The 14,848-nt window shown below is 45.3% G+C and overlaps 1 protein-coding gene across 1 annotated transcript in view; it reads right to left on the reverse strand.

Annotated features, from left to right (window-relative positions):
- The window catches only part of HYDIN (HYDIN axonemal central pair apparatus protein), a 339,593-nt gene that overhangs the window by 55,520 nt on the left and 269,225 nt on the right, over positions 1 to 14,848 (reverse strand). The window contains exons 52-61 of the mRNA XM_081512491.1: positions 13,063 to 13,222; positions 12,786 to 12,958; positions 11,967 to 12,165; positions 10,334 to 10,433; positions 8,780 to 8,879; positions 7,014 to 7,182; positions 6,102 to 6,340; positions 4,876 to 4,993; positions 2,451 to 2,655; positions 1,485 to 1,720 (exon numbers count right to left, since the gene is read on the reverse strand). Coding sequence (XP_081368617.1) covers positions 1,485 to 1,720; positions 2,451 to 2,655; positions 4,876 to 4,993; positions 6,102 to 6,340; positions 7,014 to 7,182; positions 8,780 to 8,879; positions 10,334 to 10,433; positions 11,967 to 12,165; positions 12,786 to 12,958; positions 13,063 to 13,222 — 1,699 coding nt within the window. The remainder of the gene's footprint in view (positions 1 to 1,484; positions 1,721 to 2,450; positions 2,656 to 4,875; positions 4,994 to 6,101; positions 6,341 to 7,013; positions 7,183 to 8,779; positions 8,880 to 10,333; positions 10,434 to 11,966; positions 12,166 to 12,785; positions 12,959 to 13,062; positions 13,223 to 14,848) is intronic.

Below are 14,848 nucleotides of genomic sequence, written 5' to 3' on the forward strand. Positions count from 1 at the left end.
GGAACCAGAGACTGGTTCCAAATAGGAAAAGGAGTACGTCAAGGCTGTATATTGTCACCCTGCTTATTTAACTTATATGTAGAGTACATCATGAGAAATGCTGGGCTGGAAGAAACACAAGCTGGAATCAAGATTGCCGGGAGAAATATCAATAACCTCAGATATGCGGATGACACCACCCTTATGGCAGAAAGTGAAGAAGAACTAAAGAGCCTCTTGATGAAGGTGAAGGAGGAGAGTGAAAAAGTTGGCTTAAAGCTCAACGTTCAGAAAACTAAGATCATGGCATCTGGTCCCATCACTCCATGGGAAATAGATGGGGAAACAGTGGAAACAGTGTCAGACTTTATTTTTTGGGGCTCCAAAATCACTGCTGATGGTGATTGCAGCCATAAAATTAAAAGACGCTTACTCCTTGGAAGGAAGGTTATGGCCAACCTAGATAGCATATTTAAGAGCAGAAACATTACTCTGCCAACAAAGGTCCGTCTAGTCAAGGCTATGGTTTTTCCAGTGGTCATGTATGGATGTGAGAGTTGGATGGTGAAGAAAGCTGAGGGCTGAAGAATTGATGCTTTTGAACTGTGGTATTGGAGAAGACTCTTGAGAGTCCCTTGGACTGCAAGGAGATCCAATCAATCCATCCTAAAGGAGATCAATCCTGGGTGTTCATTGGAAGGTCTGATGTTGAAGCTGAAACTCCAATACTTTGGCCACCTCATGTGAAGAGTTGACTCATTAGAAAAACCCTAATGCTGGGAAGGATTGGGGGCAGGAGGAGAAGGGGACGACAGAAGATGAGATGGTTGGATGGCATCACCGACTCGATGTACATGGGTTTGGGTAGACTCCGGGAGTTGGTGATGGACAGGGAGGCCAGGCGTGCTGTGATTCATGGGGTCGCAAAGAGTCAGACACAACTGAGCGACTGAACTGAACTGATATATCCCTAGACACTGGGACCTGGGGGAAAAATTCAGCATTTTTGAGTCTCAATTTTCCTAACTATAAAATGGGGAGAATAATACAAAATCTGATAATACAAACTTCTGAGGGTGAAATGAGATAAACGAGCATCAGCACAGTGCTCAGAATACAGCAGGAGCTCAATAAATGCTCACCTCATCTTACACTTTATAGAGTGACATCTCCCAAACCTCTTTCGCCAGCCCAATGTGCTCCTTGAGCAGCCTGCCAGAGCTGGCACTACATTTTGGCTCTCCCCACAGTGCTCTGTCCCGTAGACTCTGCGAGTGTCTGATGGAGGAGTACTCCTCTCTGTCACGTGAACCCGTTTATCACAAGGTACCCAGAGGAGACATCCACTGGGACACACGTATGTCCCCTCATAACTTCCAGGGAGGCTGAGAGCCAGAAAATTCCCACTAGAGATACAGGCTCCACAGCAGGGGTTTCCAAGAGCTCCTGCCCTGGCTTTACGCCAACCACGGTGGACCAGGACCAGGTGGACTGGGGCTGCTTACCTTGCTGGAGATGGGCTTAACCACAATGTTCACGTCACAGGCGATCTTTCCCACGTTGCAGATCTTGAACCGAGCCTTGGCCTGATGGCCCACCAGGACGTTGCAGAAGATGAACTTGTTCTCATTCTCCACATACAAGCCCCCGCTCTCTACGGTCTGCAGGATGCTGTAGAGGTTGGCGCTGCTACAGAGCTGGTGCTCCTCAAATATCAAGCTGTTGTTGTCAGTCACAAAGGCTGGGGAGTGGAGGGAAGACTGTGAGATGGAGCCTAAGTGCCCGGTTTCTACTCTCTGTAATCCCTAACTCGGAGATTTAGACTCCGACAAAGGACAATCACAGGGCAGAGACGGGGGATTCACACAAAGGAGTGTGAGGGGTGGGACAAATTCTATCTTCTCTTCCTTTTTGGACTGCTTTTGCTGGTCTCCAGACTCCAACCACCTTCTCCTTCCAGTGGAAAGGAGGATGAGAGCTGGGGTGAGCTGAGGAAAGCAGGAGGCATTCGGCTCACTTTGGTGCAAGTTTGCGGGCGACCTAGAACCAAAGCAAGAGGAGCTGTCTCTGTGCTCCAAACTTGCCCTGTCACTGACCATTGTTCTCTGTGCACATTTGCACAGGGAGTGGCCTGGCCCCTCGAACCCAGCAAGATCTAGGATGAGCAGGATTCAGTATTCCTGGGTCACCCTGTGCCACACCCCATCACACCATGATTCCCAGATAACACTGCCCATCTGAGAATCCTGGGCTAAACTCAGGAAGACCTGGAGTTTAAAGCTGCATATCCTCTTCTAGGTGTGCACATGTCCTGTAAGTCTTTAAGGAAGAATATGGCTGAAGACACCACAGGAAGTTCTAAGGTCCCAAAGGAAGAAGCCCAGCAAGGTCTATTAGGTGCCTGCAGGGGGAGGGGTCTGTTACAGAGGAAGGTCTTTTAACGGGTGCTGCCCCATCTGAGCGCTCAGTACCTGGCTGACAGGCTTCAGCCAGCAGGCTGTATGGGATGCCAGCGGGCTGGTCTCTTGGATCTCGGTCAGAGATATCAATTGCTATGAACTCCTCACATCTTCCCACAGGGTCAGCCACGCAGTCGACAGTGATGACCTGCGACCCTCCGGAAGGGATGGTGCCAAACCCAGGGTACACGGTGAACATGCCGTGGGTGAGGCGAGCCTGCAAGGAGGGGCGGAGGCAGAGTAAGTGGCAGGGTCTGAGCCCTTCCACCAGAGTCATGAGATGGTGTCAAGAGGGACTGGGTGGCGGGGGTGGGAGGCCCTCCCCACAAGCTCTCTCTGGGCCCCAGCTGTGCTCCTGGAGGCAGGGAGGGCCTGGGGAGGCAGTCCTTCAGGAACAGGCTCTCTCAGCGCTTCTTTCAATATATATTCCTTCTGAACAATCATGGGTAAGAAGGGGTTTAAGGAAACAGACACATTTCCACATAGTACAACACTTACCCAGATGGGAAGTTCCCAGCAGAGGGGCAGGGCTTAAGAGTATAGACTTTTGAGTCAGATAGTCCTGGGTTTGAATCGCAGCCTTCAAACCCTCCTGTGTATTGACTGTTGGACCTTGGTCAAGTGACTTCTCTGAGTCTTAGTTTATCCAGAAAATGGAGCTAAAGCCTTTATCCTGAGACCACCGGAGGCGTCAATGAAAGAATGTGCAAGAAGCAGTTAACAAAGCAACGGGCACAGAATCTGCTCAAAACGTGGGATGTTATCATGCACTCCTCTTGGTCTTAGGAGCTTCCTTCCTTTTTTTGTCCTATTGTAATTGTGTTTTGAAGCATTTTTATGTTGGTTGCTTTACCATCTTTGTCATATAACTCTAACATTTTGGTCATCTCAGTGTTGGCATCTATTGCTTATCTATTTTCACTTAGTTTGAGATCTTCCAGGTTCTTAATATGCTAAGTGATTTTCAGTGGAAACCTGGACATTTTGGATATAATATGAGACTCTGGATCCTACTAAACTTCTCTTTGGGCTGGCTGTCTCTGACACTCCTCGGCTGGGGACAGTAGTCCAGATTCCACACGGGACTTTTTACTGCTGCCAGGCAAGGGTGGGAGTTCCAGTTCCCCACTAGTCTTAGACCAGTATCACCCTCGGTGGGGAAGGGTAATAGTATCTCATTACTGTCCTGCTCATTCCACAGAGTAGGAGGTCCACTGGGGGGAGGGGAAGGGCAGCTCATCTCCACAGGGTTGGAATGGAAGTCAAGGCTCCCCAGTTGGTGTCTCTGTTGACCATGGCAGAGGTGGTGGTGGGTAATGAACGTCTGGCTCTCTGCTGAGTGCTCTTGGACATCACTTTGTCCTCATTACAGCCTGGATCGAGTGAGAAGTCTAGGTTCCCTGTGGGTCTTTTCTTGAAATATGTGGTGTAGGACCACAGATTTCTCTGTCATGTTTGACTCATATTGAACACTCCTGTCTTGCTACACTACCCTTTTCCTGGTTCTTTGGCTAGTGAGAGCAGGCTTTTGGTCTGTGCTTGCTGATATTTCTGGATTGCTGGCTCCCTCAGTACCAAATCTGAGAAGTACAAAGTAAAAAGAAATCTCAGGGAACTCATCATTGTGATGTCTATTGGGTCCCAAGAACCTTAGCTGGTGTGATGTTTTTTTCTCTCCGTTTCTCAGTCTTCTATGTTTGTTTTATACATAACGTTCATGGCTTTTAGTTGTACTTATTTGTAAGAATAGGGAAAAATCATCTACTTCATATTACCAGAAGTAAAAGTCTTCATATCTCCTTTTATTTAAGCTAATCTGAATGGGCTTCTGTTTTGTATCAACAAATGATTCTTTTTTAACTTTATTTCTGGCTGTGCTGTGTCTTTGTTGCTTTGTGCGAGCTTTCTCAAGTTGCAGTGAGCAGGGGCTACTCTTAGTTGCAGCGTGCGGCTTTCTCGTTGTAGTGGCTTCTCCTGTTGCAGAGTACAGGCTCTGGGTGCATGGGTTTTGGTAATTGCAGCACACAACCTCAGTAGTTGTGGTGCACAGGCCTAATTGCTCTGCAGCATGTGGAATCTTCCTGGACCAGGGTTTGTACCCTTGCCCTCTGCATTGGCAGGGGGATTCTTATCCACTTCACCACCAGGGAAGTACAACAAAAGATTCTTGATTAAAATACTTATGAAGAGTAGACACTAACTGTAAAACAATGAGGAACCAATGAAGGTTATAAACCAAAAGAGGATATCCAAATTAAAAGTCATAATTCTTTATTTTAATATGAAAGTGACAGTTTCATTATAACTAGTTAATGTTCCTGCCATAGTAGGAATATTCAAAATTCAAATCCTGGTATCCTAGGGAGGTATCTGTTGAAAGAACTAGTTTGCAGGAGGCCTTATTGGGTTTCTGTTGAGCAAAGAAAAGGGTGCTCACCTGGCTTGTGACGTTCACGTCTTTCTGAACAGAGTCAGAGAACTTGGTTGCTTTGGAAGGTCCAGCCTTGTAGAAGCTCTCACTTTCCCGGGATCTTGCATGTCTAACATGGGTGGCTCTGATTAAAGAAGTGGGAATACACCCTCAGGGTGGGGTGATCATAAAATACCACCTACCTGCTTGCTTGCAAGGTCCCTTCTTTTTGGAATGGAGGAAAGGGTCTTTCCTTGCCCAGAGGGCATCAGGGAGCATAGTCAGCTTATTTATTAACAGCCCAACTCATTTAACAAGTGTGAGAAAAGTATGCAGAAATTATACATATTAAATATGACTCATAAGGACACTAAAATTACTGCAAGTAAATAATAAGTGTAAATGTTTGCCCAAATGGAAGAGGAGATCCACCAAAATATGAAATGATTACAAACAATGTAAAGCTGTGTGTCTGATTTAAAACAATTAATTCGAAAGTCAGTCTTAAATGACTATTGAGAAAGGCAATTCATTAGAAAGTTAAGACAAAGTGCCTGGGAATTGGTAAAAATAGTCCCTAATTTGTCAAAAAAAAAAAGAATATGACAATCAAATCAAAGCCAAAAGCACTCAAAAACATGAACTGTTTTGGTTAGTCGGTTGACAACCACTTTGTGAAAATTAAAGTTCTTTGTTGGAACAGTTATTAAGTTAGTTATAGTGATTAGGTGTCTTCATGGGGACAAGGTAAAGACAGTCCCAGGAAGGTGAAGGCCTCACCAGCCTTTCTCTAGTCCAAATTTCTAGGGTACTCTTTGCCAACCTTCATCATGAAACACAGCCATTAATATGATTTCTTTTGATTTAGCCTGCTGTTATAATCATCCCTTGACTTCTACAGAATGACAGACAGGCAGTGACTTACTGGTAAGTAACGTAGCATACTAGGAGCATCCAGACAACAGACACAATCCCATGCAGAAGACTTTACATTTGTTCAATTAAAGTGTATTGCATATTAGACAGCAGTTGAAAAGCATGTGAAGTTTGGAGTCAGAGATGTGGGTTCAGAACTGAGATTCACTGGTGATTTTTTTGATAATCTTGGATGAGCCATTTCTAAACCTTAGTAACCTCACCCACGAAGGGGGATTGGGTGGATGAGTTTAGATAAAATATATGAAAGCTCATGGGAGAATAAAAAGCACCAATTAACCAGGGGATGTTTTGAATTAAGTAAATACTTGTCTTACACTTTCTTCTGATGAAGGGGGTTCTCCCCTGTCAGCCTATACAGGGCATACTTGAATTCCATCATGCCTCGATTTTCTATGGTGAAGGCAGCGCTTTTACGAGTGCCATAGATCAAAGCCCCGAAGTTGATGATGGACGAGGGGCTGATGTTGTATTTGGAGAACACCGCAGTCACAGAAAACTTAATCGGGATGCTGGCAATAATTTCACCTCCTTCTGAGATACTAGGCTCAATAATCTAGAAAGGGAAGACAGATTGGGAAGATGTCAGCTACCAGAATAACAGTTGCCAGCATAATTTCTATGGCTGTCTACTCCATTCCTTATTTTCTTCATTGACACGAAGCCACATTCTTTATTCTCTTTATATTATTGCTGCTGCTACTGCTAAGTCGCTTCAGTCATGTCCGACTCTGTGCGACCCCCATAGACGGCAGCCCACCAGGCTCTGCCATCCCTGAGATTCTCCAGGCAAGAAGAGTACTGGAGTGGGATGCCATTGCCTTCTCAGCTTTATATTATTGCATTGATAATAAGAGTAAATGCTACCATGAACCTTACTGTGTACCAGCTATGGGTCAACATGCACCAACTCTGCCTCCTATTTTCACTTCCCCCTTTTCTTTTGCACTTGATGACTGAACTCAGCCTCGCTGTCTTTGGTCTGGTCTCTTCCAAAGACCGCGGGCCACATTTCTTCTCTGGAGCTTCCATTTCTGATGACTCTGAATGCCTCCCACCTGACCTATCTGTGCCTGTGGATCCCCAAGCCCTGGTGAATCCTTTCTGGTGGCCACCAGGTCAGCCCTTCCTTTTCCCCTCAGGGCGTGGGTCAGACTACATAAGCTTCATTTTGGCACCTGCCACCTGCCACCTGCCACCGTGTGAGTCATCCCTTCAAGCTCTCTTACCTGACAGCGTAGAACTGGTTGGTGCTCGATTTTCACTTCCTTTTTTGCACGGAAGAGCACCTGGACATTTGTGGGCTTTTCTGTCGTGGTCAGTGAGCCTTTCTTGGGTTGGACTGTGATCATGGAACTTATATTGGTTGCTGAAATCCCTAAGGAGTCCACAGAAAAGCTGAGTGACAAGAAGAAAAAGTCAGTTTTAGTCATTATCTAGGGAGCTCAAGACACCAGAGATGAGACTTTAGACTGCTAAGTGCCTGCCACGTCCCCAGCCCTGTTTAACTGCTGGGCCTAGCAGTGTTCATTGTGGTCTGTACTCCGTGACCACTCCTTAGCCAGGATTGACCAGGCCAGGCACTGAGGCTTAAGGCAAAGATAGCCATCACCAGCCCGTGGTTAAGAGATGTCCTTGCAGGAGATCTCTGTCTAATAGGAACATGTGATATTGGATAAGGACCAAATCAATTCATTTCTCCCTCTCCCTGCCTCTCTGTCTCCCTCTCTCTCTGTCTCCCTCCTTGCTCTAAGACTGAATGCAGTAGCCATAGAGGGAACAGTGATGCAGAAGCTGGGGGATCTAAGGAAGGACAGAAAGGGCAGGAGCAGAAGTCACGCAACCGAGGTATTCAGAAGCGCAGCCCTGGCCCAATGCAGGTGAGATGAGAGGCCGCAGAGAAAAGCTTGGGGGTTGGAGCTGAAGCCAGAAACCTAAGCTGAGGCGAGACTCCTGGAGTTGCCATGGGGACCGACATATCATTCTCATGCTCACTCCAGGAGATCTGGCCCTTCACTGCAGCGTGCATGCTGCCTGAGCTGCCTCACCTCCCTGCACATCCTTTCAGTGAACCCTGATCACCTGCTCCAACTCGAGGGAGACTGTTCCATGCAGCCTAAAAGAGCAGGGCTAACACCCATCATTATCTATAAAATAAAACTCATAACGGGCAAGATTTCATTTAGTGCTAATTTCAAAGTGACTGTGGCTTTCTTCTAGGTTTGTTTAGCACTTATTTATATTAATTTATTTCATTTTCTAGTTCTAAGAAACAGCAGTACTGAGATGGGACCTCTCTAGTTTCGGCCTTCTTTGAACTGAAATGAAACGCTCATGAATATACGGAGTTCCGATTAAGTCTGCGTGGCGGGGAAGTCCCTTTATCAACTTCAAATTCTTCTGGGAGAAGGACGACCTTCCATAACATCAACCAGCTGCGGGTGCTGGCGCTGCCTGAGGACCTCCTCCCTCCCTGCCCCAGAGCCTCTTCTTCCTCCTTGAGGAGCCTTCCTTATTTAGGGTTTTATTTTTAATCTCAAGATGAGCACAAGCTGGCGCTCTCTTCCACCAGACTGTCTTTTGGAATCTATAATACAATAGTTCTTAGCATTAACAAAGAAAAATGGACAACCCCTTGTTAACGTGAAATCTTATGTAGACCTTCAGCTTGTGAAACAGAGCGGAGCTGGAAGGCGGGCAGGATGGCGTGAGGGCAGGGCCCCCCTCTCCAGTCTCCCTCTCAATCCCCAAGACCTCCCCCAACCCCAGTATCTCCTCCTCCAACCTCCGGGCCAGGCTCTTCCCCGCCCCCAGGCCCCTGTGGCTCAACCTGCAGAGCAGCTGGGACTCCATTCATTTGAAGCTAAGAGAGGCTAACAGCAGAGATGGTTCTTAGGATTTCCTTGATCGACTTTTTAAAAAAACTCTCTCAGGCAACACTCCTCTCGCCGTGAGAGGATGTGGACGACCGTATGCTCGATAATTTTTAGGTTACCTGAACATGATCTCATATTTCCCACGGTTCTTCAGCTGCAGGGGCTGCTTCACCTCCTCCATGACCTTCACAATCCCCAAGTCAAGGCCTCCTTCAGCTCCTGAAGAAGGCAGGGGTCAGGGTGGCAAGGGGTGAGTGAGCATGGCAGCAAGAATCAAGGGAACTTCCTATCGAAGTTCACATGGAGAATCGATGGTGACAACTTCAGAGAATCTGTTTTTTGAAAACATTGTGGCTAGAAAAACTTCTTGGAAATGAGTCTTAGCAAACAAACAACAGACACACCTCCTGTACTCAGTTCAACCGGGCGGCTCCCTCTAGCTTCCACCTTAGGGCTGTTCTTCCTTTCATGTCTCTCATTAGCTAAAACTCCCAGTGTTTAAAAAAAATCTTTTGAATCACGTGTATAATGTACAGAGTTGGGACATGATGCATAAATTCATATTGTTATACTTTGTATTACTTCATAATCATTTCCCTATGTAACTAAAATCTCCCCATGTGGTATTAATGGCTGTACAATATACTATGATATGGCTATTTCATAATTTACAATATTATTCCTACTATAATAATATTCCATTACAGATAGACACTTAGGGTATTCCTAATCTTCCATTATTATAAATAATGCTGCAATAAATAATGCTGTACGTAAGACCAATGACATCAAGGCAAACATGTAGCTCTAACATTCTATGAGTCATGCTGAGTAGGAGACCTATCAGAGAAAGGAGGCCTTAACCTGGGTGTTGGGGCAGTGTGGTAGGCAGAATAAGGCCTGGCACCTCCCCCATCAAAGATGCCCATGTCCTAATACCAAGAACCTGTAAACATGCCAGTTTACGTGGCAAAGGGGGATTAAGGTATTAGATGGAATCAAGACTGGCAATCATCTGTCTTTAAAATAAGGGAGAATTTCCTGGAGTCTCTGGGGGGACCCCAAGTAATCACAATGGTTCATAAAGGCAGAAGAGAGAGACGGAAGTGGGAGAACCAGAGAGATGGCAGTGTGAGAAGGACTGGACCCAACATTGCTGGCTTTGATGAGGGAGGAAGGGGACCAAGAGCTGAGGGATGTGTGTGGCTCCCAGAAGGTGGAAAAAGCAAGGAAATGGGTTCTCCCTCAAAGGCTTCAGTAGGGACAGTAGCCCTGCAACACTCTAGTTTTAGCCGAGGGAGAGCCATTTTGGACTGCTGACCTACAGAACTGTAAGATAATAGATTTGTATTGTTTTAAGCCACAAAGTTCGTCGTAATTTGTTAGGGTGGTGACAGAAAAGAAACATAAGCAGGCAGATAAGAACTCACTCTCAGATGACTGCTCAGAAAAGAACTCTTCAAATTTTAAATTTTGACCACCCCATTATTGTCTCCAGTTGGAGAGATTAATATTTATAGTAACACTGCTAACATCACTTGAGTTTACCTGCTCACTATTTACCTCAATTCCACCTTTCTCTCCAATAATCACTGGTCTTTCTCTACACAGGAAACACACTACCCTAAAAGATGTGACCTCTAAATACCCTTTCTTTGGAGGGGTCAACAGACCTTTGGGGAAGGTGATGTCTAAGGCAACGTCATAGGACTCGGCAAAGATCAGGATGTTTTCAATCTGAACGACACCAACGAGGTTGTCTGCGTCTAAAACCTGTCAGGGTAAGAGACCTTCTTTAGTGAGGGCAAGACCCGCAGGGTTCTTGGGAGTCTGAAACTAAAGAACCTGCAGGAGGGGATCATGTAGAAGGGGCTATGGTAAGAAACATTTTTGCAATGTATTTAGTCTTTGTTTACTGAGCATTTGTGTAGGCTGAGTGTTCTTTGTAACATCCTTTGGGGGAGGGCTGGAGTAGGCAATCAATAAAAGGATGAGGAAGAGGGACGACATTTTCCATCTTGTCTACTCATGGGGTTTCAATAATCTGTATCCCTGGCACTACCTTACCGAAGTTTGGGGTGTGAGTATACACAGTAGGAAAGTCTTCTTTGAACTTTTAAGTCAAATAAACCTGAAGAGCATTTTTCTGACAGTTGAAATGAAAATCTTTTATATTCTAAATTGCTTTAACCATTTTATAAATCTGAACTGCTTTGCTCTTTATTTCTGATTCAACCTATGATAAAAGTGCCATATTTTTCATATAAAATGAGTGCTCAATGTCTCTCTTTTGGAAATTTCAGATTAAAGAAAATGAACATCACTACTATTAAAGCTGGAAAAGTTAAAAAAATAAATAAAAGCAAGACTCCTAGCCTCCAGCTGATTTCTGTCTCCTCTATTGTCCCTGATGGTGGTACCTCTCCTGATTGCTGTCCCCTCTGTTGTCATCCCTGATGGTGGTACCTCCCTCACTGTCCTGAAGAACATCTGAACTGGTGTCAGTCTTTAGCTGGATCTGATTGTTGACTCTTGAGACTGATGATGGGGCAGTAAAGGGTCTGTGTTTCAAGGGGAAGAGCCACTGGGCAGTGGGTGTGGCTCTTTATATCTGCCTGGAGACCACCTGCCTCTCTGCTGAAGCCTCAAGCTGGAAAGCTAAGTGGCCAGCTCTCCACGGCTGGTGTCTTATTAAGGTGCCAGGGGGGAAATCTGTAGCTGTCATTGAACTCAAGTTTTAATTCAGAGTTTCCATCTTTCCTTTCATCAAGCATTCTGCCAATGTTTCACGGAACAAATTGGATTGCTTGAGTTCACCTTCTTTCTTGTGAGGCGAGGCCTCTGACAGAGATGAAAAGAAGGGCTGGCAGCAGGAGGGGAAGGTAAGACAAAGAACTTGGGTTGTCAGATCCAGAATTTATAGTTCTTCTCTATTGATAGAGACCAAGTACCCAAAGCATCCTATTTCCTTTGCTACTCTACTGGATGGCAGGGGAAGAGGCAGGGATTAAATTTTGTAATTGGGGAAAATAAGGACAATTTAAGAGGTACAGAAATCAAATAAAGTTCACCAGAGTGCTTTTCAGAGTGACCAAAAAGCAAGGCATTTCCTCATGTGGATGTTGAAGGAATATAACTTGGGAAGAGAAGCAGAGCAGGACGTTGTGGGTTGTCAAACATAGATTAGATGGGAGCATGTAACGTGGAGAATTGCCTTGGTATGTCTGTGAGTTGCTAGTGTGGGTGTCAGCGAACCCAGTGTGTACACATTTTGGTGACCAGGTCTGAAGACATATGAAGCCTCACCTCCAACCGGATCGCCTTCTTGACGTTGACAGGTTTGGAGGGCTGGAAGTGCACCTGAAGGCTATACTCAGACTTGGGGGCTATGATCCCCTGCATGGTAGACACGGTGAAGTCTTCACCCAGGTGCTCCAGGCTGGTGATCCTCCAGGCCAGGGGCAGGAATGTGATGTTGCGGAGAAGAACTGCCTTGGACTCTTTTCTGCAGAGACCAAGGGAAATTCTGTCAGTTTCAAACAATTTTGATTTATTATGGCAGGTCAGAAGAAACACTTCTGGTTATTTCAATTCATACCAGTTTATTATTATTTATTGCAGGGAACGGGGCCTACCTGTGATGATCAGGGAATTCAGGATACATGAATAAATATACTCACCCAGCTGCCTCAGAAATAAACATTCTCTATTTAGAATAATACAAGTTCCATGAACGATTACATAAGTCTAGGTCTAGTCTAGTGTTTTCTGCTTGTCCTCTAAATTTCTAGAGCCAATATTCTTAACCTTTTACGGTAATGGACTGAAAATCTGAAAACAAGCTAGCCCTTCTGAAAAAAACACAAATATGCACACACTTTGGCAGCTGATCTTAGAGAAGTCCTTAAACAGCCTGCAGTCCATTCACTGAACCCAGGCTGACAACCTATGAACTCAGAGGGTTACCACCCATCCTGATTTGCACAGGACCAGAAGTCTCCCAGGATGGAGGACTTTCAACACTAAAACCAGGCAGGTCCCAGGCAGATCAGGATGAATTGGTCACTTTAGAACTAAATGTTCTTTAAATTTCATTCCAGTCCTGGAATCATCTAGAACTCTGACCTGTGCAGCAGGAGCCGGTCAAAATGCAATTGTCTGGGATCCAGCTCCAGTTCTGGGCGGACACCCTGGCAGCTTAACTTGAAGACAGCTGGCTCGGGGTTCTCCTTGACGCAGCAGACAATGCTGTCTTCAAAGACACCGACTGCAGTAGGGTAGGCCCATACATTCAGCATCTAATGGGAGAGTCAAAACAAAGCACATTTATATCCAGGATGCCAAGGCCTCAAACTTCAAAGGAAAGCCTTGCCCTGGTAGACTGGTTTCCACGTGACTGTACCTGCTTCTCATTGGGTTTCAGAATCATGTTGATGGGCTCCAGGAAGTAGGTGTTTGCTTTGATGTCATTCTGAAAACAGAAGAACACCTCCACGACCACTGGGGAGCTGTTCAGGATTGTCAGTGTCTCCATGTTGCCTGGGAACAAGGAGGACTTGTACCTGGAAGTGAACAAAAATTAGGGATGTGGATGTGAGGACTGGCTGAGAATTCAGGTGGAAAAGTAGACTGTGAGGTGCAAGGTGATTTCAAAGGATACAGTGGCTACACAGAGGCAGTGGCATGAAGGCTACGGACACAAACCTTACGGTGAAGACTTGCAGCTGTGACCTCACTGCTAAAACCTTGGTCTCATCTTTAAGATGGGATGATAAAAACTCTTAGGATTTCAAGTATCAAATGAAATATCACGAGTATATTTGATACTCTTGATATCAAGATAGAGCACCCAATGCTCTGAGGACAGCTGCAGATAACAAATGCCCAATAAATGGCAGTTGTTACTATGGCAAAGATTTCTAACAAAGAAATCTGTAGCTCTATCCTTCCCAGTGCTTATGCTTCCAAGAGATGATCGTTGAGTAACCTGTTATTTCATATCTTAGAGAAGACCTCATTTACCACCTTCTCCTACACTCACACAGGATGCTACTGTTTCGACATAGATGCATTTGACACTGCTCACTGTTCAAGGCCGTTTCTGTTCCCTAGTACTTTAGGGAGAGACCCACTGAGTGGAGCACTGTAAGCACTGGAAACTGCCCAGTTAATGGTACCAAACAGAAAAGCAGCCAGAGAAGGCACAGGGAACATCAACGGACACACACATCACTGGAGGTTATAGCACAGGTCAGGAAAGCATGGCACCCCTGTGCCCACAGTCTGAAGAGCTCGCTGGACAGTCTACAATGGAGGAAGGAAGGAGAAGGCATGGCAGAGATTAAATCCGAGAGACAGAGCTTTCTCTGTGTAACTGCCAGAGAGGTGGTGGCCTTCACATCTCACTGTTTATTATCACCACCAAGCACTTTGCTAAAAGTTACATGTGTACTCTCCAGTTCGGTCTTTCCAAAACTGTGCAGTAGGTGCTATTATTTTCCCATTCTGCAGATGAGGATGTTGAGGCTCAGCAAGACTTAAAAGATAAATGATACTCGTTTAGGGACCACTGTAATTGCCCTCCTGGATCACTGCTGTCTGGCCTCATACCCTGGTTAATTCCAATGCTGCTCTGAACACAGGCCTCTCTGAACCAGCCATCATTTCCCTGAATCCCATCTCTGGCTGCTGATGGATGTACATCATGTTTAGCAATCTGACTCCCACCCCTTTTCTTGTCTAAGTCTTTCTACTGGGACTTAAGGAGCCTCTCCATCAACAGTCAACTCTCTTCAACTTCATTTTCTAGTCCAATATCTTAGGAAATAAACAGGAGGTTATGAAGGGAATGGAGAACTAACTTGGCTCATAGTTTCACCAAGTAAGCATAGAAATAATCATTCGCCACTTATCACAATAAATACTAGATGGAATTAAGACATGATTGAGATCCTGGTTCTGTTTTTGGTCTCACCTTCCTGCCTATATAATAAGCAACTTATATATGACTAAAAAATAAAACTTGTATCACTAAATATTTATGACCATTGACCTTAGCTGGGCCCCCAGTTCTGCCAGATAATCTTAATCTATTTCTCTATTATTCTCCCTCTCCTACTTTGCACAAAACCTGTTTCATACCTTCTCAATTTTCCCAACATTTTAAACTTCTTTCCACTTGCCTCACT

Source organism: Giraffa tippelskirchi, chromosome 7, assembly GCF_054371585.1.
Source record: "Giraffa tippelskirchi isolate mGirTip1 chromosome 7, T2T-mGirTip1v1.2.pri, whole genome shotgun sequence".
NCBI classification, from domain to species: domain Eukaryota; kingdom Metazoa; phylum Chordata; class Mammalia; order Artiodactyla; family Giraffidae; genus Giraffa; species Giraffa tippelskirchi.